General features: G+C 50.0%; 1 protein-coding gene across 1 annotated transcript in view; it reads left to right on the forward strand.

The window, feature by feature from the left end:
• Positions 1–230: 230 nt before the first annotated feature.
• Positions 231–23,379, forward strand: part of ADARB2 (adenosine deaminase RNA specific B2 (inactive)) — a 317,484-nt gene continuing 294,335 nt past the window's right edge. Inside the window, exon 1 of the mRNA XM_082739778.1 lies at positions 231–837. Coding sequence (XP_082595904.1) covers positions 738–837 — 100 coding nt within the window. The 5' untranslated portion in view covers positions 231–737. The remainder of the gene's footprint in view (positions 838–23,379) is intronic.

Below are 23,379 nucleotides of genomic sequence, written 5' to 3' on the forward strand. Positions count from 1 at the left end.
CCCCTTCTGAGGAGGCGCGTCTCCGGCTGTCTGGGGGGGCGCGGGGCGCACCGGCGTGAATGGACTAGTTCGGTGCGAGGCGCGGCGCTGGACGTTCGCGCGCGGGGAAGCTCCGGCCGCGGCCCCCGCAGGCTGCCCCGGCCCCGCGCCCCGCGCCCCGCGCCCCGCGCCCCGCGCCCGCCGGTGGGTCTCCTCCCCGCCGGGTCCTGGCGGCTCCCTCCGTCCGAGCGGGAGCCGAGTCCGCCGGCCGCGGCCGCGAGGGGCCGGCGGTGCTGATGTCAGAGCCAGCAGACAGTTGTGATTGGGCCTAATTAGACTCCGCGGCAGCAAATAGACGGGCTCCCTGCGTGATTGGCTTCAAAGTGGCCGCCGCGCCGGACCGGCCGAGGTGCCAAAGTCGGAGCCGCGCGCGGGGAGCGCGGACCGGGGAGGCCGCCCGGAAGCCGAGGCAGCCGGGGAGGCAGCGCCCTGCCCGCCGCGCACCTTCCCTGCCCGCGGCGGCGCGTCCTGGCGCAGAGCGGGGCGCGGGGCGCGGGGCGCGGGCTGCTCCGGGGCTCCCCGCCCAGCTGCACTCGGGGGGCGGCGCGGGCGGAGGAGGAGGAGCGCGCGAGGGCTCGGTGCTCCCAAGTGAGCCGCTCCCGGGTCTGCGGAAGCCCTTCGCGGCGGCGGCGGGAGCGGCCAAGGTGAGCGTGTCGGAGACGGGATTCCTGGCCCGCGCGGCCCGCCGGGGCTCGGCCATGGCGTCGGTCCTGGGCAGCAGCAGAGCGTCCGGAGGGCTGAGCGGACAACTCAAATGCAAGTCCAGGAGGCGGCGGCGGCGGCGGTCCAAGAGGAAAGGTAAGGACGCGGCTTCCCGCGCTGCTCCGCGCGCCGCTGTCCGGGGGCCGCCGGCTGCCCCGGCTTTACTTTCGGGCGCCGCGGGCGTCGGTACCAAGCCGAGCGCGCCCGAGTTCAGACCCCTTTGTACGGGGCCGGGGGGCCTCGGCGAGCTCCGAGGGCGCCGCCGGCGGGGACGGAGCTCCGAGGGCGCAGCCGGCGGGGACGGAGCTGCGGGCTCCGCGAAGCCTGGGCTGGGCGCCGCGGGAGGAGGCAGGCAGGGGCGGCCGAGGGGCCACCGCTCTCCTCGCTGGAGGACGGTGCCCCCCGGACCTGCGCTGCACAGCCCGGCTCTGCCTCCGACCGTCAGAGGCGACATGAGCCCTCGGTACTGAAGGAAACCCAGAAACCAGCAGCCCCAGAAGCAGGGACAGACCTGCCGGTGCCCGCTCCCCCTTCCAAACCGTCTTGGAGGAAGGAGCGGGCAGAGCACGGACAATCACGTCTCCAAACTGCCTGACAGTTTCTACTTAGTCTGCTTGGAACCGGGTGTTGTAGAAACACTGGGACCTGCAGAAAGCAAAGGCTGGTCCTGGGGTGGGGTGGGGGGGGCGCAGAAATTAAAACCTGGAAAGACATATAGCATCGCAGCTCTTTGTGGGGAGGCGGGAAGAAAGGAAAAGAAAAAGAATAAAAGAAAGAAAAAAAAAACCCTGCAGACCAGAAAGGGAGAAAAAGCAGCAGATGACAGGTTGTTCGCGCCCCTCACCAAGGTTCTGGGGACCGCGGTCGGGAACTTAGTGCATCCATCCCAAGCCCGGGGCTTCCACACCGGGCAAGGGACAATCCCCTACAACACGGCGGTGGCTGGCACAGTGTGAGGACCGGGGAAGGACTCCTCCAGTGCCTCCCCTTCTTTCTTTCCCGGGGAGGAACTTGCTCTCAGCAGCTCCTTGTGATGAGTCTGCTGGGGAAAGTTCAGCTCTGATTATTATTTGAAATGTGCTGATTTAAAAAAAAAATAAAATAAAATAAAAAGAGTGACTCCGGAGCCCTACTGAGCACTGGGGCAGACGCGGAGGAAGCGGGTCAGATTTGCCAGCCCCCCGCGGCAGGGTGCCTTGTCAGCTATGGTGGGGGGGCTCTCCCAGCCCGGAGAATGCTCATCCGCTCAGTGAGCCAACATAAGTTTCCGCCACAGCCGTCCCCGGCTGCTCTCAAACATTCCCGGAGCCCTTCGCGGCTCTTCCAATAATAGGAAGGAGCCAGACGGCTCAGACTCCATGCTCATACCAGACCGTCCCTGCTGGCAGCTTCGTGTGGGGACCGCAGGGAGCAGAGGCGGCGGACACCTTCCCGGGAGGTGTCAGAGCCCTGGGCTTTGGAATGGGGGATTCTGTGATTCTGGTGGAACCCTCAGAGCTGCCCCAGCAATGCCGACCGCCCACTTGGCTGCCTGAAAATTTCATCTTGACACGGATCTGTCGGTGCCTTTCAAAACAAGGCCAGCAGAAAGTGACAGCTAGATCCGGGGAGAAGTCCCAGAATTGAATGATGACTCTAACTTTTGAGAGAGGAAAAAAGGAAACATTGTCTTGTAAATTCTAAGTGTTCATGTTTCCCAGTAGCTTTGTTTAGTCTGTTTCGTATATTCATATGGAAGCGTACGGACTAATATTTCACAATAAAACGGCATTCTACAGAAATAAAATGCAAGCTGACGGACATTAGTGCCTTTCTCCAAATTCATTTTTCTTACCTTTAAATGTCAGCCATGCTGGCTTTAGAAAGCGTCCAATTTTGGAAAGAAAAATAAGAAATCAGAAGAAAGGCTTCATTTGGTAGTAACTTAACTACAACCATTCAAAGTAAAATTTCTGTGTGAAATATTTCTATGCCTCGGTTACTGTGAATAAACCAAGTCTCTTCATTTTCATACCCAAAAACGGAGGTGGGGAAAGCTCACGAGGTTGTGTGTGCTCATTCCTGCGTCTCGTGGATTCACGTGTCGGGTGACATCTGTGAGACCTGCCGGCAGCTCCCTTGGTGGGAGAATCGAGTCCAAATGTTAAATGTTCACTTCTTAGGAAGAAGTTAATACTATAAATGTAAGTGAGCAAATTAAAAAGGAAACAGCAGTTATGGGACATGGTAAACCGTTACTGGCACTTGCTGGGAACAGGTCAGTACGTGTGTAATTCCTAGTTACTACAGACCCTTGTTTTTCTCTCGGACCCAGAAAACTGGTGGATTTAAATGATGTTCTAACGGTTGTGCATCTCAGCGACGGCCGTTGAATAGAACAGTCTCGGCTTTTAAGCTCGTCCGGTTATGAAAACTCTGTATTTGTCACAGTTTAAAATCCATGTGCCTTCTGACGGTTGTGAAGGAATTTGGGTGAGGCTCTCCCCAGTACTGTGTCCAGTGATCATGGACACAAAGCCAAGGGCTCTTCTCGCTTGGGAATAAATAAATTAGAATAAATGTTCGCCTTATTTGCCCATGGTACGGGTTTGTCCCCCTGTGCTCATGGACGAGGCTGATTTTTGAAGGTGCATCTTAACTTTTAGCTCCCGGGGCCGTGCGAAGCTGTCAGGTTTCCGCATGCAGACTCCGAAAGTGGCCTCGATAGGGTTTTTCTTTTAACTTCCCTTATTATTGTCAAAATAATCCAAGGGTTTTAAAATTAAAACCATAGCTACAGCTTCAGCGTGGGACTGGTTTGATGCTCGCAGTAGCGTAGGTAGGATCCAGAGCCTCAGAAATGAGACATTTTCCTGGTACTCGGTGCTTGTGGTCCCTGTGTCACACAGGGAGGAGTCTGCGTCTGTAAGAAGCCCCTGAAAGTCTTAGTCCCAGGTACGAACCAACCGGGGCCTGCGTTTGTCTCCCAGACCAACTTCAAGGAAGATGCTCAGAGAAAACACCCCCCCGCCCCCGCGTCTCTTCCCGTTCTCTTCCCAGCGTCCAGCGTGATGCATTTTTGCATTTTCTCTGTGTGTCACTTTTTAGTTGGGACTTTCCCTTAGAAATGATTTATCAATAATTTACATTTTCGGCACACATGAAAAAAATGTCAAAGTCTGAGTTTCCAGTAGGAGAAAAAAAAAAAACAACCGTGTCAAGGAGAAGGAAGCCGTGTGATTTTTACACATGTGGGTGGCTAAGGGATGCTCGCGCGCCGTGTGACACGTGAGAGACGTGTTGTCAGAAAACACTGGGAACACTTGTAGTTTGTGCAGTGTCTTTATCTACTAAATGCCCCCGGGGCTCACTGCTCGTGGGGGATTCAGGGAGGCAGCCCCGGATTCTGCAGGTCTGGGGGCATGAGGCGAGGCGACCGGGCACAGCCGAGTCTGCATTCGGGGTTCGGAGCAGTGTCTCCCGTGCCAGACGAGAACCCGGGTGCATGAATGTTTCCAAAGATCCCTCATTTAAGCCACAGCAAGAGAGGTAAAGGTTTAAGGTTATTTAACATTAGTATCAGCTCAGCCAGGTGGGGTAAGAGGCGGGGATCGCGGAGACAGCACGCTCGGTGGGGCTCGGTCTCTTCCGATCTTATCACATCAGCCGCTGGCTGCGCACCCGGAGCCAGTCCGAGGGCTTGCGTGGCGCATTCACAACCGCTGTGTCGTGTTTTTGTGTTGCTCTTTCCATCGTGGGTGTGACTGTCCCCCAAGAAGCTGTGCTTCAGCGTGAAATGCAGTTTGTAAATAAACCGTCTTTAGGACTCGACTGGGAGCACAATGTGCAAAAGTGACTCGAGGTCCTAGCAAGGTTTAAAAACCTGTTCTAGATGCCAGCCTGTTTGGAGATGGGTCAGGAACCGGCGCACATTTAGCTGGTTCCCGGAGGCGAACAGGATGAGGTTCCGAGCAAGGGCTGTGGGTCCCCAGACAGAGAAAGGGCAGGGACTTTGGGAAACTCTTTGAAATGCTCTGTAAACAATCACTTGTGAAGTCGGCGAATTGGATCCGGTCATCGGCACATGACCTTTCTTTCTTTTTTTTCTTTCCTTTCTTTTTTTGTTTTTTTCTGTTTTTTGAGGCATTTGGCAGCAAAACAAGTTAATGCTTGAAATCCAGATGTTGTTGCAGGGCAAGGGGTCACGCGGTTGCAGAGAACCGGAGGTGGATTTTGGGAACAGCCAGGCAAGGTGCTGGCCCGTGAGAGTGGCCGGCGGAGCGCGGGGCCGCCGGCTGAGTGTGGTGAGATGCAGATGAAAAGTTGGCAAAAGGAGCCGAGTCAGTGCAGCAGATGGACGACAGACGCAGACTTGTTGTGAAACGCGAGTCCATGAAAAATTAATGACATAGAAAGATTGTGTCAAGGAGGAGGTGGCCCCTTCCTCCTGTCACCGCCCGGGAACCACAGGACGGTGCCTCGTCCTGGCCGCCGCGGGCCTCGCTGTCTGGCAGCTCGGAAGGAAGGGCGGACGCCGTGATAGAACTAAATTGATGAAACGGAGGGCCGCCTTCCAACTGTGGAGGGCCCCCCCCGTTACAATTTTTACGGGTGCCTCTGCTTTCTAGTGACCCATGTCACAGCGGTTGCTTCGAGGGCATTAGATAGGATGAGTGAACTTGAATTTAGAGCAAAAACAGGAGGTCCATGTGTCCGTATCTAAATAGTGGTGATCCAGGGACGGCCCAAGCGGAGTCCCCGAGGAGCATCATGTGAGGAAGTGCAGAATAAAGAAATCGTACTTTTCTTACTGGAGGCTCGCGCCCCGAGAGCCTTCAGTGTTCAGTTTGAAAACCACGCACGTGTTTGTTGTGTCTCTGTGTGCCTGTGGGCGCGGGAAAGGCGGTGGACACATTTGGGCGTTTTGTAGGTCTGCCTGCTTCCTTTTCTAAGATGCTGTAGAATGAATGTGCGTGTTTTCGCAATACGGACGGTTCTAAACAGTTCATAAGACCAGAAGTAAGTAGACTACTCTGCTTCCATCACGTAAAAATATGATTTCTAAATAGATGCTGCTTTGGCTAACTGGGCTTTTAATTACCAGCAAATAAGGTTTCTAAAGGGATAAATGTCTACATGGTAAAAGCAAGATTTTAGAAGCACTTCTTATAGCCATTTCTAAACTAAAAAAAAAAAATTTTAAAAAGGTGCTGAGCAAAATATGAAAAGCATGGATGTCCTTCACAAAATATTCCGACTATGGGTGTTAGCTGTAGCCATGGGGTTTCGCATTACGAGGAGGAACAGCCCCGCAAGGCCCCGTCTGAATCCGCACGTTAAGGATCTCTAAGTAGAGTGAACCTGAATTAACCCCATCTCTCCAATTAAATGTTTTTCCTCCCACTGAAACACAGAAGTCTGTGCCGTTAAGTGTTTCATTAGGCAAAGAGAATTGCTTATTCCTAGCTATTAATATGCTGTAATTCACTGAAGAATGTGGCCCTATCAGATAAAGGGGCATTACTGTCAGAACGAGGGGGAGTGTTTTTCCGGTTCTCGGTGCACGTGTAAATCAGCTGCACTTGTGAGGCTTTAGGAAGCAGGAAGGAGAGCATGTTTAGAAACGTGTGACAGACCCTTGACCCGCATGCGTGCCTACCTCGGTCCCAACCCATTCCCCCTCCCACAATTAAACTTCTGTTGATCCGTTTATTTTATTTAAAGGAATGGGGGTACAGAGGCTACTGCGTCTGGGTTTTGCCTGGCTCTGCCTCACCGACTTCCCGGCAAACGCGCCTCTTGCCTCCTGGTTGGTGAGCGGACCTGGTTCCCAGGAACCCCATCAGAGAATCACAACCCAGAAATGCATGGATTTGCTTTTCGATTTTCCCAAAAGTAAACCTGATCACTTATAAAGATAGAAAGTGGTGGGGTTTTTTGGTTTTCTTTGCTTTTTTTTCTGAAGACTGATAAATATTTGGGGGAAAACAAGTTAATCTGAGGGTCTGGGTATTTTCTATTCCCTGCGGGCACTTAGTCGTCTTTTATTCTAGTTGCAGGAATTGCGTATGAAGGGCAGCAAAAATAAGTTTATTCTATTATTTTATTGGTGAGGAATGAATACAATTAGCATCTGGTTTCTGATAAGAAAGTGGCTAGTAAGGGGGCTCTGTATTACACATTTGTGTACACACAAATCCTGTATACACACACAGGATTACTATTATCCGTTTTAAATTATACAAATCATCAATAGCTAATGCTACATTTTTAATCTCAAAAAATAGCAAACAGGTAACATAAATTTTATATTTGTGCAAAAGAGGCGACTTCGTGCTTGATTAAGAACTAGTGTCCAGTGAATGGAGCCTTTATATAAACAAAGAAAAGTAGCATTTATGTTTAGGACGGACAAGACATAGAATATCGATGCTCAGGTAGCTCTTAGATCCTAAGGTCGTTTCTTTTGACTCCTCGAGAGGTGAAATGACAAGAGCTCTTCTTCCGCTGGGCACACTTGACATGCAGGACTGAGGGTGCCTCAGCCGAGCCCCTGGTGCAGGGGTGGTCCGAGTGGCCTCGTGGGCAGCTCTAATCCCGCTCCCACTCCTAGGAGCTGACCTCTGGCCGGAAGGCACAGCTCTGTCTCCTCTCCTGGGAGGATCCAAATCTCGGAGGGGTTAGGGAGAAAAGTCCAGCCAGTGTAGACAAAAGGTGGGGCAGGACAGTCACGATTTCTAGGGTAAGTCCCTGCTCACTTTCTCACTTAAGCTAGAGTCCGGTGGGCTCTGTCCCACGGAGCCTGGTTCTAACGATCTCTAAAGAGATCGAGGTTTCTTTCCGTTGCTGTTTCTTCACCATTTGGACCGAAGATGAAACGGACATCGCTCGGAACGGATCAGTAAACTCTTTCCTGGAGTCTGCCCTGCACGGGAGGGGCGCTTACACCTGAGCGATGGCCCCACACTTCCCGATGATTTGCACGTAATAGAAAGTGTTCTCTTAAACGCCTTGACCAGGATGTGCTTAGGAGAATTTTATAGGTTTAATTAATCTTTCCTGCTCCATTTATTTCAGATGAAACCCCTGATTCTTGTTTCCCGCAGCTGAGGGACGGAAGACCCGCCTCATCGCTTTGCAGGGTCTTACACGGCTTCTCAAATGCGTCTTCTAGATGCGGCATTACAGCAGGGTGGAGGGGACTGGGTTCTCTGGAACGTGACCTGTCACTGGTTGAAAATGCAAACCCAAGCGGAGTCCCTTCTCTGCTTCAAAACAATGAAAAGTGGGGGAGTCGCCGTTTCTGGAAAGCAGGACCTGGGCGTCGTGATAGGGCGGCTCGGAGCATCTGCCTGGGACACCAGGAATTGATTAGAAAACAGATTTTGTCAGTCCGTCGGAAGTGTTCCCTCTCGTTAAAATTAATGCAGTATTTCCTAAAAGTTTAATTGCTTTTGGGAAAGTGCAGTTTAATAAACATGACAGAAACGTCAGCAAAATAGAGTGTGACCTCCTCTGCACCCCAAGTCTGGCTGGGTTCACTCAACCCTGGCAGGAGCAGATGCTGCTCTTGCGTTGGGCTCCAGGCTGCGAAAGCATCGTGTCCTTAAAGGAGACACGCGCTCTCTTTCCCCCAGACCGTGTGGGGCCGGCGTCCGCCGAGGCAGCAGACGCGCCCAAGCTCAGATGGCCGAACAAAAGAAGACTTTGGCAAATCCGGGTGTTCGGTGAACGAGTATTTAGAAGTACCACTTTTTCCTGTGCCTCGGGTGAATAAAAACCTAGATGTCACTCTAGCCGCGGAGGTAAGGACCGCTTGATGTGCGCCTCAGCTCTCCTACTGAGGCTGGACGTGGAGGTTTCGGAAGGACGGGCCAGTCTCCAGCCGACTCGCCGCAGGAAGGGCCTTCATTCCAGACTTGCGCTCCGAGCATACATTTTCTGTTTTCAAATGACCTGATGCTGCTCATTTTCTTTCCAAAGAAAAAATAATTTTGCAATAGAAATCCTTGCTGTACCCCCAGGGAAAATCCTCGCAGAAACAGTAGCTGGTGAGAATCCCTAGACAGCAGTGTGGGGTGGGGGCCCCTCACTTTGCCAGCCCTTGCAAGACCCCGCGCTGGGCAGATGGCCCTGACGTGCAGTAAGCGTGTACCCGGGCCTCCCGTCCGTGCCGCCGGCATCTGGAGGCGGCTGCCGATTCGGTCCTGATTGAAGTTCAGGGAAATGTTCACTTCCTAAGCGTTTAGGATCGTACTTATTTTAGATCTAACAAATTTGAGAGTTCATATAATTTTATGTAATCACCTGAGTTTTTTCAGCCAATTTGTAAGGAAGTTAAATTATAATTTGGGCTTTTATATGTAGATAATGAATAGAATTCAAGTCATGAAAAATGCGTTTGTGTGTTTTTGGTAGAGAGGTCTCCTTTATGCCTACGCCACCTACTCACAGAGGGGGCCGAGTCTGGATTTAAAATACTGCTGACCCTCAAACGACGGGGCTCTGAACTCCGCGGGTCTGTCTGTACCCACCTTTTTTCCCCATAAATACAGGGCCATACAGTAAGTGCATTTTCTCTTCCTGATGACTTTCTTGAGGACAGTTTCTTTCTCTGGCTTACTCTGCTGCATGAATACAATCTTCAACACATACAAGGTACAAACTTTGGGTTTTAGGTGATCAGTAAGGCTTCCTGTCAACAGGAGGCCTCTAGTCATTAGATTTGGGGACGTCGGAAGTTCTCTGAGGATTTTCAGCTGGGCGGGGCTTGGGGCTTCTGGCCCTTACATTACTCAAGCGTCCGCTATACACATAGCGTTTGTTGACGTGAGGGATTTCAAAATGTTAGAAGATTATCTAACTGTGAAGCAGCCAATGTCTACCACATGCACATTTTTAGACGGACATGTATAAAATCACGTACAGAAAACAAAAATCGTGAGTAAAACTGAGAGCACAGACTCCTTGAGAGCGTGAAAAAATGGCCTTGGTGTGTGGCCATGCTTATGGTCCCGAGGTTAACATTCATCAATCATAAAGTTCCAAAACATCATTCTTTTAAAATAGCCTTTTGTGCATATCTCACACAAAGTGAAATAAATATTTCTGTCTTTGTCTCTAATAAAAAATGATCTATCCTGTCCCATCACAAAACAAGAAAGAAACAAAAGCCTGGTGGCAGGAAGAGATGTTATCGAAGAGAGAATGACAGAGACAGGGAGACAAGGAGAGAATAATTTCTGTCTCTTCCTTCCTGTGCCTTGATCAGAATTCACCTCCTACATGTTATTTTCTGTGCCTTCTAAAGCCAAAAGGGCACTTGACTTAAAAGCACCCTCGTTTTGCTTGCAGTTTTGCCTTAAACATTTTATGTGTATTCAGACAAGGGCTGTCCCTGATGGAAGGACCATGTCTTCACCAAGGTCAAGGAGTCAGGAGCTGAAACTTAAGTTGACAAGAAACTTAAGCTGGCACAGACCTCCTCCCTGGGCTAATGCTGTCTATGGGTTATATACATACAAATGCAAAATCAAAGCACAGGATAAAAACAGGCTATCATGACCCGAACACACTGTTAGGCTCTATGGAAAATTTTTTAATGCAAAAATTATTGCATTTCTTACAAAATTGGATTTTTATTATATTTCTTTTATTACATCAAGTGAAACTCCTGTGTAAAAACTAACCCATTAAAATATAAACCTCTCTAGGTTTGAACGTTTTTATTTCTCCCTCAGTGTCAAAATGTAATAGCTACTCAATTAAAACCCACTGAGAAAATTGATTTTGTTTTTGAAATAAGAATTGCTTAAAGAAATAATCAGGACACTACAGGCGAAAGGAACATGTTTGAGGGGGTTGCGCACGGATCGCGTGAGCTGTCGCAGTTTACATAAGGGGACAAACCATGGGCGAGGGCGTAGGGGACCACACTCAGAAGCCATGTCTGGGGTGATGACGATGACGTAGGGTCACCTGCTGGTGCAGGAGGTAGGCATCGTTCTGGGTGCGTAGTGACTTCTGGGATGGCATCACGATGAGCTCTGTGCTCCCATAGCTCAGTACGGGGGCTGTCTCGCTGTACACCTCGATACAGTTGCCGTAGAATCAATTATTAGGGTTAGACTGCAGATTCATAAAGGTTCCTGTCTGGTATATTTTGATGTTGTTGCTATGTAAATCCGAATGCGTTCACGTGGCGAACATTTGTGAGGCGTCTTTATATGTCAACCATCATGGCAAACGGCAGGCATAGCAGTAACAGAAGCTCTGAAAATATCCTAAAAGAGTCAGAAGGTACATCTCACTTGGCTTCTCTGTGGTCCACACTGAAGGAGTAGCTCCCAAAACTACCTTCCTGAAAGCTCAGGAGGCACATCTCTACAGTTTGTCAAGCCAGCTGTCCTGATGATTGGCAAGCTTGTGGATATGCGTGTGGATAGGGTGACATGAAACCCTCAGGTCCATACAAATCCAAAGATGCTTCTCACGGAGCAGGCCTTCAGAGCTCCATGTCCCCTGCCCTTAAGTCTTCCACAGCCTCTCTCCTGTGCCTCTAGCTCACGCCCCGGTGCACACAAGGGTGCATATCTATCCCCGAATCTTCCACCCCTGGCTCCTCCTGGCACTGTCCAATAACTCAATCACCATCTTGCTTATCCCCGAATCTTCCACCCCTGGCTCCTCCTGGCACTGTCCAATAACTCAATCACCATCTTGCTTCTTGGCTAACGCTTGCGAGGAACAAGCATTGCATGTGTCTGTGTTACACAAAATTCCAGCACCAAGCCAAAGCCAACAAAACTAACATGGCATCAAGGAGCTCAGCACTCTTTGCCTGGAGGTCATACAAAGTAGGGCCCAGAACTCATCCAAATAGTCCTTGAAGGTGTTCCCACGGCCACATCCACCCAATACTGTGGATACGCTATGTCCTGAAGAAGATGACCGTCACTGAATCTGCTTTCACTTCTACGTAGATGGTCCGCTTATTATCTTTCCCCTCTCTTACCTCTTAGAGAACTTTGACCTTATCTCTGACTCTCTGTCTCTGTTTCCATCTCGTACTTGTTCATTAAGCAGGGGCCATGTATAGAACCCACACCCAAGCTCCAGCACTGGTCTGCCTACATCAGCAGCAGGGATGCTGGCTGCAGTCTTTAGGTCTAGATATTTATCTGTAATGAGACTTAGGAACGTTTTCAACCTCAGACATCAGGGAAACAATAAAAGTGAGAGTTGATAAAATTGAAGCCAGCAGAAATCAGAGTTCAGCATCCACGCCTCTTCACCAGCAAACCGTCTAACCCTTAATCCAGGTGGTGAAGGAAATCCCTCGACTCATTTTGACTTTTCTTTTTTGGGTGTTTAGGCTGAGCTGATTGGTTTCCCACAATGGACTTGACTCATTTCTTTCCATTTTTAAAATGTTATTGCTCGTATCAGGGTTCTTCTCACTGATATCCAAATCTCCTCCATCTGCAAATACCCAACTTTTACATACAAAGACAGAGACATCGCCCGCCGCTCTACATGTGTGTATATATTCATCAGTTATGTTTAGGTGACCTATAAATGAACCTTTAAGATAAAATTTAGAATAGGAGGGGCCTTTTGTACTTATTGATCAAAACAGCTACGCACAAAAGTCTAGATCACGGTGTATTCATGTGTGAGAGCTGCTGTGGTGAAGCAGCACAGAGCGGGCAGCTTCAATAACCAGCCCCAGTGCCCCAGGCCCTGGCGCCGGGCAAGCTGAGGTCCAGGCATGGGCAGGGCTGGTGTCTCCAGAGGCCTCTCTCCTGGCCGTGCAGACGCCATTCCCTCCCCATGTCCTCACGTGGTCGTCCCTCTGCTCGCGTCTGGGTCCTGCTCCGCTCTTCTTGGGAGGAACACCAGCCAGATCGGATCAGGGTCCGCCAAGTGACCTCACTTTACCTTAATCACCTCTTTAAAGACCCTGTTTCCAAATATGGTCACATTCTGAGGCCCTGGGTGTTAGGACTTGCACATGTGAATTTGTGGGGGAAATAATGCAGCCCACGAAAGACAGAAGAGCACAGTCCTATTCACCTTTGGAGACAGTTCTTGAAAACTAAAGCATTCTGTGGCTTATCAGGACTCTCTTTGCAGAAACATCACGTCTACCTCCATGCAAGCCAGAGAATATAGGTTCCATTTCATGACCGTCATAGCTCCAGGATATGAGCCATGGCGTCTCTAGCAGATAGTCTACATTGGATGATTGGACTAACATCAGACTGGGTTAAATAATGTCCAGAATGGTTTTCTCCATTATTTGTCATGAGTGTTTCCCCCCCGCTGTGATGGTACAAACTTCAGTGAATTTTACCTTATCCTGCCTGGGTTCCTCCTTTCCTGCACCTCTGAAGAGCCTCATTTCTAGTTAACAGTCATGTAAACTAGCATGACTGTAGGAAGAGGGTGTGGGGGAGGATCATCTACACCGCAGACCGACCGCTCTTCTCCAACTGGAGTAGGATCGGTGGGATCCCTCTCCTACCAGGAGACGCAAAGGATCCCAGGGTATCATTAGCTTGACACCATCTTCGTCTTACGGATGAGGGCAGTGGGGCCCAAGGGGACAAGCAGCTATTTCAGGATGCTAAGACGCCAAAGAGCAAGGCTTGGAGTCCAGGAATGTAGGTCCTCAACGGGAGGAACCGTTGCTCGTCAGGTGGAACCCGACACACAGGGCTCTGGAAGGAGGGGACTTCCCGGCGAGGGTGGAGGGGCACCCGATCCCGTGTTCTTTGGCCCGGTGAAGGTCACTGCCCCTGGATCCTCCTGTGGAAACTTCTCAGAAGCAGTGTGGCCAGGGCCCATGACGGCCGTGACGCAGAGCTACGGTAGAAAGGGCTCCACGGAGGGTCTCGTCCTTGCCATTTCCACCGTGAAAGCAGCTCCTAGCGTCGTGATGAGTGTGTGGATGTGTTTGTATATATGTAAATCCACATCTATGCAAATATTTGTGTCTCTGTATCCTCCCCTGTGCGTTCATTTGCCTAAGTGGTGTCAGTAACACAATTTTCTGATTTGAAGATTAAAGAAACCATAGAGACCGTTGAACAAACCCAGACGTCAGCATCTTTGGTTTCCAGATGTCTATATAGCACGTAGATTAAATTTCAAAATAAATCGTTGCGTAAGACAAAAATATGTAAGGAGTATAACGAAATAAGATTAGAGACTAGGACATTTTAAATTCTCTCTCTCAAATGACAAATAGGAAAAAAAAAGCCTCCAGCTTGCTGTTCGTACACACCACCACACACAGAGAGATAAGTCTAGATGATCACCTTGTTTGTTGTGATTTTCGAATTATTTACTATTTGCAAAGAAAATAAAACATGCCGTCCGTTCCATGTCGTGCTGGACCTAAATCTGAATATTATAAAATGAGTTCATCAGATTTAAGTCCACTTTTTTGGTTGTTCTGCGTCTGGATTTAAAATGAAAGCATTCTGGCTCACTTCGTGTGCGTGTTTCTGTGTGTTTGTGTACAGAATGTGTTTTATCTACTCTCATGCGTAAAGGATGAGTTCACCGTTCCAATCTCCTAGATTAAGCCGGCTCAGGGTCTGTGCTGGAGAAACAAAGTCAAAATCAAACTGAAGCCACAGGTAAACATATAGGCCCTGTTTTAAATTCACTGAGTAAACGGATGAAATCTGGACTCCGGAAACAAATTTGGGTACAGAATCATTGATAGGACATCTGAACTCACCATAGGACCACTGATTCTGGACATGCCAACTTTAAAACAAAACGGTGAAATCACTGAGACCCTCATAAGGAAGCACAGTTCACCCCCACAGCCTAACCCCCAATACACGCGACTCCGCTCCACACCAGCAGACCGAAATCACTCTTCCCATCGTCAGAGTCTCATTTATAACACCAGTTTACCACAACCCATGCAGGTAGGATCTCCGCTGTGTTTCCAATCCCTTTGTAAACAAATCACCAATTCTTGATGACTTTTTTTTTTTTTTTAATCTCAGGCCAATGCATCTCTCTCACTTTCCTCCAGAAATGAGAATGGGATGTGCCCTCCTGCCTGAACCTGGAGAATACGGAGGTCTGGGTGCAGGTTTTGGACGGCCCCTGGTTGGTCACACAGACTGAGGGAGGTTCTGTATCTGGAGCAGGGACAAGGGAAGGCTGAGAAATGATAAGGCAGTTTGCATCGCAGTGCAAGGGGACCAGAGCCTGGGACCCGGAGCCCGGTCTACCAGGGACGCAGCATCTCAGTGATGTTACGCGTGGGACCCGGGTCACACACGGCAGGCAGTGCATCTGGCTTAACTAGGCTTTTGTGAACTTCCCCGCTGGTGCAATAGCGAAGCATAAATTTCTTTATTTGTAAAACTGTTTTCCAACTCCCCGTCGATTTACAACAAAAACTGCCCTTAATCTGAGTGACTTCAAGTGTGTGTGTGGTCATGTCTCTGCCCTTCGTGTTACAAGTATGAAGACAGCGTGGCCGGTCGCGGAAGGTAAATGTTCCTATTTCCAGAGGAAAACAATGTACAGGCACATTTGGAGAATATTCTGATCTTACATTTCTGTCTTTTAAGTTAATTTTTAACACTTGTTCTTTCTGAAGTCTTTTATATATATCAACGTTAATACTTATTTGGCCCTAAAACACATAATAAACTTCTACCTCTTGTAATCCCTTCACTCAATTTCCTTCACTTTGTTGGTTCGTTTTTTGTTGTTTTCGTTTTTGATGACTTTAATTCTTTACACAAGTTGAGTAACAAAGAAGCCGTTACCGTCCTGGTCCGTCTTCTGTTGGGGTTCGTCCTAGCTCAGAAAGGGAAAACTCCTGAGTCTGCATTTAGGTCTGTTCATCAGTGCCCTGCTGCTGGCTTCCGGCTCTGATAATTGTGGCTCTTGTAGAGTTTCGCAGTGGAGCAGTGTTTCTGAGACCGTGGTCCTCAATGTAATGGGGACATCGAATGCGTAAAGTTTAATGTGGACTCACCACCAAGAAGCGATGGGTATGCTACACCTTCTACTTCTACACCTTCCAGATAAGACGCATCCCCACCAAGCAAGGGCTGAGAGGCTCCAGGCTCATGCAAGTTCGAAGGAAACACAGATACAACTGTTCATCAACTTGTCTTTTATACGATTTCTTCCTCTTTTTCACTGTTATGTCAGTTGCTGTTCCCAGATTTGCCGTAAGTGGACTGTCGGGCCTCTACCGATGACTTCCTAACAAGGGTGGTCACGCCGGAAGGTCTGGCTGAGCAGGGCCGGGGTCCATCTGCAGTGAGGGACTAGTTAGGACGCCTGTGAGCTTCCCAATGGAGACAGTTAAAGTCACCTGCCCCACAGCCGACAAAACAACCTTAAACAGTGTCATAATTCCACCAGATCCTCCCAGACCCGCCGCGAGACATTCTTTTGTCCTTCCCTTTCTTGTTGCGTCTTCCCAAGAGCTAGATTACGGCTCCGTCTGTGGCTTCGATGTGTCTGCTTTGTGTCTGTCGAAGAGAGCATTGCATGTCTTTCATCGTTTCCACAAAATCAACTCGAAGGCGTGCACATACATCGGGAAAGCCTGGAACCGTTTCTAGAGCACAGTCGGAGAAGGGGGCGGAAGCAGGAGACGGAGGGCCACTGGTGGGGGAGCCGAGCACACCGCTGGGGGACGACCTGGACGCCCGTGGGTGCAGCCTGCCACCGCAGGGAGTCACTGCTCCCCAAGCCTCCGAACGGCCCCTATCATGTCTGTGGGGGCCACACCCCAACCACCATCACTGTGTATGTTGATGTTTCTGCCCCCAAATCACAGAGAAATAAGCCCAATCTGGAAAGAGCTCAGAGAGTGAGCTCAAATGAGGAGAGTACACGTGAGGAGCGCTCAGCAAACTTTCAAGGTCGAAACTGATGCAAAAATGACCACCTAATCAGGCGGGGATGTGGGGACTGTGGCTTTGTACACCTGTCGGGAGGCCCGCCTGTTGTCCTGCCAGAGGACGGCAGGTCAGGAACACACAACACACTGGTAAGGATCTGGGGTGTGTGGGGGTGCCTGCCCCACAGGTCTTGGTGTGAATCCAGAAGGCTGAGGGGACCTTCCTGTCCTCCAAGGCACATGTGAACTTGAGGGTTATTTCCTAGATTTTGAAAGTAACTAATATCGTATTATCATATCCTCTCCAGTGGACTGTTGACATCCGTAAGAGATAGATATTCAGAGATGGGTGAATCGTAAATCTGACAGTGTTTTAGAGCAGGTCATTTCTCCCGTGGAACGGAGGAAAGTGAAAGTTCCAAGTGGGGAGATTCATGCAACATTCAAGATGCATGTTTTAAATAAAAAAAAAAATGGGATATTTTGATTTTTGTAAATTTAACCAGTTGTTTTATTAGAAGGCTTCTCAGACCTGGTGCTTGCTGATAACATCAAAGGCGAGGAGAAGCGTGCAATGTAATTCATATTACTTTTAAAATTTCGTGTAACATTTTAGACTTAACTTTTGGAGACCATACGGTAAAGTCTCACGTTAGCATTCCGTGGGATAAAGTTGAGGAAAGGTCCACATAACTGAGCACAGCTGAGCAATTGCCTCCCTTTCCAACGGAAGTTGCTACTAAGTAATCTGTATGACGATATTTAATTGATCTACAGCTTCTATTGTCTTTCTAAGGACCAGAATTTTGTTGTAAAGATTTTATTTATTTATTTAACAGAGATCACAAGTAGACAGAGAGGCAGGCAGAGAGAGGGAAGCAGGCTCCCCGCTGAACAGAGAGCCCGACGCGGGACTCAATCCCAGGATCCTGGGATCATGACCTGAGCCGAAGGCAGAGGCTTCACCCACTGAGCCCCCCAGGCGCCCCAGAACCAGAATCTTTTAGAACCATTCACACCTTCTTTGTTCCTGTCCCTAGCAGTGTTAGAGAACTCTGTCTCAGATTTCGGGTTATTTTCTACCATCTGTGCGGACTCTGAGTCTTTCTGACTGGGAAAACAGGCGGCCCACGGCCTTACTATGATGCACTGGACCTGGAGGGGCCTCCACCAAGCATAGCCCACAGTCAGCACTCATCGGTGTCCAGCAAGGTGTCCAGAGCTCTGTCCATCACCGGGAGGAGGGGAGGCATCAGCCTCACTGTCCCGCCACCCAGCTCTGGAACCTTCCGGAGCACCTCCTCCTTTCCTGCGCCTCCCCAGCCTCTGCCCGCTCTCCAGGCCACCCACTTCCAGTAAAGGCTTTTTTTTTTTTTTTTTTTGCTTAAAACTAACATGTTTAGTTTCAACTGCTTATAACGAAGAACTATTATATTATTTTCTTCTCGGGACACTTTTAAAAGAATAGAGCCAAGCAAAAGGAGACATAGTGCTGGGAAGTGGGGTGCACTGGGTCACCCTGCCACGCGGTGATTTCACTCCGGTCCAGCATCCTTTGGGATAGGAGTCATTCAATATCACAACACCTGCACTTTCCTACATTTCCTAGATCTTTGGGTCAACTGTCACGCACAGTTTTAAAAGAATTGTGTTATTACATTGAATATGAAATAACCGTGGAAGCTTCCCAATCAGTTAATCAAAGTCGATTAATCCTAGCCAAAAGGATCCGCTTAGTGGGTTTTATTTTTTCCTTAAACACCACTTACTTTCAGAGAGAAGATTCTGTGATTACCATAAAAGTCAGAGAGACGGTGAAACTTCACAAATGAAAATAAACTTCCAGATTGAATGAAGGAATCTGGGGGAGAGGATGGTGACCGGAGAGCCGAGCGTCTTCCTGCGAGGCGCGGCGAGGCAGGAGACGTGAGGAGCTGCTCTACAGACGTCTTGGCCTCCACTGAAGCTGTACAGCGGGGCGCGAAACCGTAGGAAGAAATAAGTTAGGTTCTTTGCCTCGGGAACCTTCGAGAGCGTATGTAACTAATGGGATATTACAGTTATAAAAGGGCTGCATCGAGGTTTCCATGAAGCGTCTGGTTTGTAATTCACTGGTTCTGATGGACCGTCCGCACAGAGCCGGGTCCAAAATGTGCACAGTCTCTGTGGGGGCACTTCCCACCGTTCAGGCTGCCGTGGCTATGCCAGGGCCACACGGCAAGCTGGAGGCTTCCTGTCAACCAGTAGACTAAGAGCCAATTCAGCTCTTCACATACAAAATGTAAGAAGGAGGTTATCGGACCCACCGCCCGGTGTGACCGTTGAAGGCTGAGTTGTGAGGACACCATTTTTACATTCCGAGTGCACGTCCGGGAAGCCAGCACTGACCAGCAGAGTCAAGGCTCCATGCAGACTGGAAATGCTCGTTAGGTGAATGATTTGAGCGTTAGTTTTCAGTAAATGGAACAAAGATTATCATTTAGCCTGAAAAACAACATGCCTCTGGCCGGCTTCTGGACAAAGATGCTGAGCCCGCAGCGGACTGGGCGCTTTGTGGGGCTGGCATAGACGCCACCGATTTATTTGGCGTCTCTTCCTGCCACAGCAGCGCTGACCTGGAGCACTGACCCCGCACGCGTCCAAATCCTTGCCTCCAATTTTATATACAAACTGCTTACATTTTCTTTTCCTTTTCTTTTTTTTTTTTTTTTGAACTGTCATTCTAGCTCCAAGAAAACCTTCCTTCTCTTAGGGTTTTTTGCACACACATTGTCCTCCTAATGCTCATCAAATATTTTTTAGGCAGTGGAATATTTTTTAACCAAAATCACGCAGCGTCTTTTCATGCCAAAGAAAGTAGGAAGCTTTGAAAACCGTCGGAACTCCAGGGAATACATTGTGGAAACTGCTGGCTGACCGCCTGGCCGGTGCGAGCCACGCCTGTGTTGTGGTTATCTCGGTGGTATGCACCTGTCCTGGGCGTGCTTCTGTGACCTTCCCTATTCCCGGGGGTTGGGGGGGGTCGTAAATACCATACGTGGATGGCCAGCCTGAATGTGACAGAGGGTGACCTCAGCTCTTCATGTCCCCACGAGACCAGGGACGTGAGGTACTCAGTGACCACCAGCAGATCGAGTCCTGGCCACGTCCTCATCGACTGAGCTTTTGCAACCACCCTGAGGTGGACTTACAGTCTCTTCATAGAGCTCCTCGCCCGAAATGCTTAATTCCCATCTTTCTGGCCAAAGGAAAGAAGATCTGGGGCCTTAAAAATGCTCCGTAAAACCCGCAGGAAGCCCGAGAACAAGCCGCAGGCCAGCAGGCCCGCCGCGGGCATCTCCCGCATACAGACTCGGCGTTTCTGGGTGCGCCCCGCGTCCTGCTGCCCACTCGTCCAGCTCGGAAATCCTGAGTTGATAAGGCCCAACCCAACTGTCTCTTGATTCCCCATGGCCAGGAGAGCTTCGCGTGATGCGGGAGGCGAGGGCCGGCCAGGGACACTGACCGTTTTCCCGGGGACCCTGTGCCCTTCGGCTTAAAGCATCTCCGAGACAGATCAGCCACGTTCCTCGGGCGGCCCGTCCCCTGCCAGCGTCTCCTGGCGCGTCCCCCTGCCGGGTGTCCTGGGGCTTCTGCCTCGGTTCCCGTGGCCAGGCCCTGACTTCACCTGCCTCCTTCCAACTAGACTTCTTTCTTCGACTGGTCGTTCTTAAAACCTGATGTCACCCAGCTGACATGGGAAAGCACGTGATGCACTTTCACAAGGAAGTAGAAATGATGAAAAAACACGGCATCATGACTAAGGGGCTTGTCTGCTAGAAGGAAGAGTTTTTACCCAATGTCATCATTATAATGTGGTTTTAGTCAACCACAGCAAGACTGAGAGAGATCTTTCTGGAGAAGGGAGAAGGGGAGCCTTCCCAGCGCCCACAGTCCTCACCCACGGGCAGCCTCCAGCTCCCCACAGGGGCCACACGAGGTCTCCCACACGTTTCCTCATGCACAGCATACGTGAAGAAAAGAAAAGAAAAATGAATAATGTAATACGCCTGGCAATTTCTTCCCGCTCGATGAGACAGAGTTTATCAAAAATATGTGATGTTTGCCTGCATACGAGCCGTGTGAATTCTTTCCAAAAATATTAATTTTTACAAGATGAAAAACTATTCTATTTCTGTTTGGAAAATAACCAGTTAGTATAAAGCAGCTGTTTCAAACACCCATTGTGTGTCAGGAGCTGGGCAAAGATACAGTTATAAATAAGGAAATAATCATTGTCCCTTAGGCTTCTGTCCTGGAGGAACTTAGGGACATGAGTTTGGAACATCTGTTTTAGACACAGCTTAGGACATTATTGTTTTGTGGATTGCCTTGATGGATCCGAGCTATACATAATATGGAAATCAATTTGCTAATGGGTACATTTGAAGCAACACAAATAATGGGTAGTTTGAAAATCCTGGAAATAAAAACTACGCATCAGTCTAACTTTACGTGGTTAAAATACCCAGAGAATGTAATTAAGCTTTACTTCTTTATCGGGATGTTTTTGGAGGCACAAAAGCACCGTTCAGAATCGTACTAAATTCTTGGCAGCTGTAGGAAGTCGACCTCCATCTGGAATAACCTAGAAACGTCGGGGCCGGCACTTTCAGTCCCTCACAGAGGAGGAAGTCACACTTGCACATCTGCAGTGAAACAGTCAGAGGAGACTCTCTCTCAGCTACCACAGATACCATGGAAAGGGTATCACTCCTCAGGGTCAAGGGCCCAGTAACAGTCATGTCCCCGTTTACCAGATGTGTGATGCAGGACAAGACTGAGTTCCTGAAAAGCTAAGCAGCTCGCCTACGATCCCAGCTGGAAATCAGCTCGAAACAGCTCCAAACTCCTTACCATGACCACCTCTCTTCTCTGTCAAGGGTGAGAAACCCTCAGCCAAGGGTCCCCTGGGAGAGGGCTTTCTCTGTCAGAGGGCAGGACGCGGACCTGTGCCCGGAGCCGGGGCGCCTGGACACGCCCTAGACTCCCCACCCGTGCGGCCGCGCCTCAGATGTCAGTTGGCGCCTGTTGGCTTCCCGCGTCGAAAGTGGCCGTGCCAACTCCCCTCGGAAAGAACAGGAGGCGGGGGAGCCAGAGCCAGCCCAGCCACAGCACCCGGGACGGCTGATGTCCCAGAGGACCCCCGGGTGGGGTTAAGGTGCCCCCGCTGGTTTCAGGGGCCTGGGGAGCACTGGACCGGCAGGGGCTGACGGTCCCTCAGCCCCCGGCCGCACGCTCCCGCAGAGTGCGCGAGAGCTGACTTCCAAACCGCGACGTCTTTCCACGCTCGGGCCCCTTAGTCTGGCTGTATGTGCCCTGCAACCTCCCTGGGCGTCTTGGAAGCATTTCTGGGGCATGTGGAAGGCCCTGCTCTTCCCCACGCTGGTCTGGACAGATGGGGCAATGGTATAAGGAGCAAAGTCCAAGTCCCAGGACGGCTTTCGCGGCCAACAAGAGCAACGTTGAAGGTCGGAGCATGGTGCGTGATGGGGTGAGCCCAAGGATGGGTGGCCCCACGTTCTCCTCGGCTCCTGCCCAAGCAAGACTGACATGACTCCCTCAGGCCTCCTGAATTTACCTGGGAAGAAAGTGTCCCCACTTCCTCATGGGTGCAGCGAACCAAGGGGAAACGTGGCCTCTCCAAGGCCCACAGGAATGTCCAGCTTCCCAAATGTCACCTCAGGCCTGTCGTTCTGGTTTCTCCTCTGTGCGGGCTGTGCCCGTCGCAGGAGCCATGTTTATGTGACCAACACCAAACCCAGAGATTCATTACTCGTTTTTCTTCTCAATAGTAACTTTTTAGGAAAAAGGGTGATAATCATCCAAGACCCATAAAACCCAAAGTGTTTAACTGGGCGTCACGTGACTCTACTAGGGACCTGATACTTAGGATTTATTGTAAAGATTCGGAGATGATGAGGAAAAGAGAAGAGATATGCGAGACGCCAAGTGTACCCTTCCGGTCTGAGTATGAAGGACAACAAATGTGGTTGTCACGGGACACATTAATAAGGAGCATAAATCGGTGGTGTCGAGGACATCGGAGGTCCTAAAAGATCTGCAGTCTCCCTTCACTTTCTGATGGATGCAAACCGCCCAGACTCGGGGTGTGGAGGTTCCGGACGTACTGTCCTCCACCAGGCACCTCGGAGGGACGGCGATTAACACATGGAGGGGACGGCGCTCTCGGGAGAGCTGCACGTAAAATGACCGGCGAAGGAAAAGGCAGCTCCTTCTCAAATTAACATAATTAGTAATTATCTCTTAATAGCCCCACTTGGCTTTGGAGACTTGGCACTTGAAATTCTGCTTAAAGTTCAGTGAGGAAAAACAAATTTCACGCTGAAATGTCTCCATAACACAGCCAAGCTGCTGAGGCAATGGTCTGGGTGAGGTGAGGGGAGGAGGTGAGCGTCTGCACACGAGTGGCTCTGCCCTCCGAGAGCCGCGCACGCGGTCCTGCGACTTTGGACAGAAAACTCCAAAGAGCTTGGAACATCGCTGGAACTCCCCCAGACTGCCCATCTTTAAAGATACTTTCAGGATTCTTCCTCCCTGGGGAGCCCGTGTCACCAGGTAGGGACTGAGAGTCATTCCATCTAATAAAAAGATAATATAGCTTCCCTTGGATCGGAACTGCTCAGGGCAACCCTCCCAGGTGTCCTCGCTCTTCGGGAGGTTAACACTCCATCCTTCAGCGAACTTCACTATGCTTCCATACA

This window comes from Mustela nivalis (genome assembly GCF_964662115.1).
Source record: "Mustela nivalis genome assembly, chromosome: 7".
NCBI lineage: Eukaryota > Metazoa > Chordata > Mammalia > Carnivora > Mustelidae > Mustela > Mustela nivalis.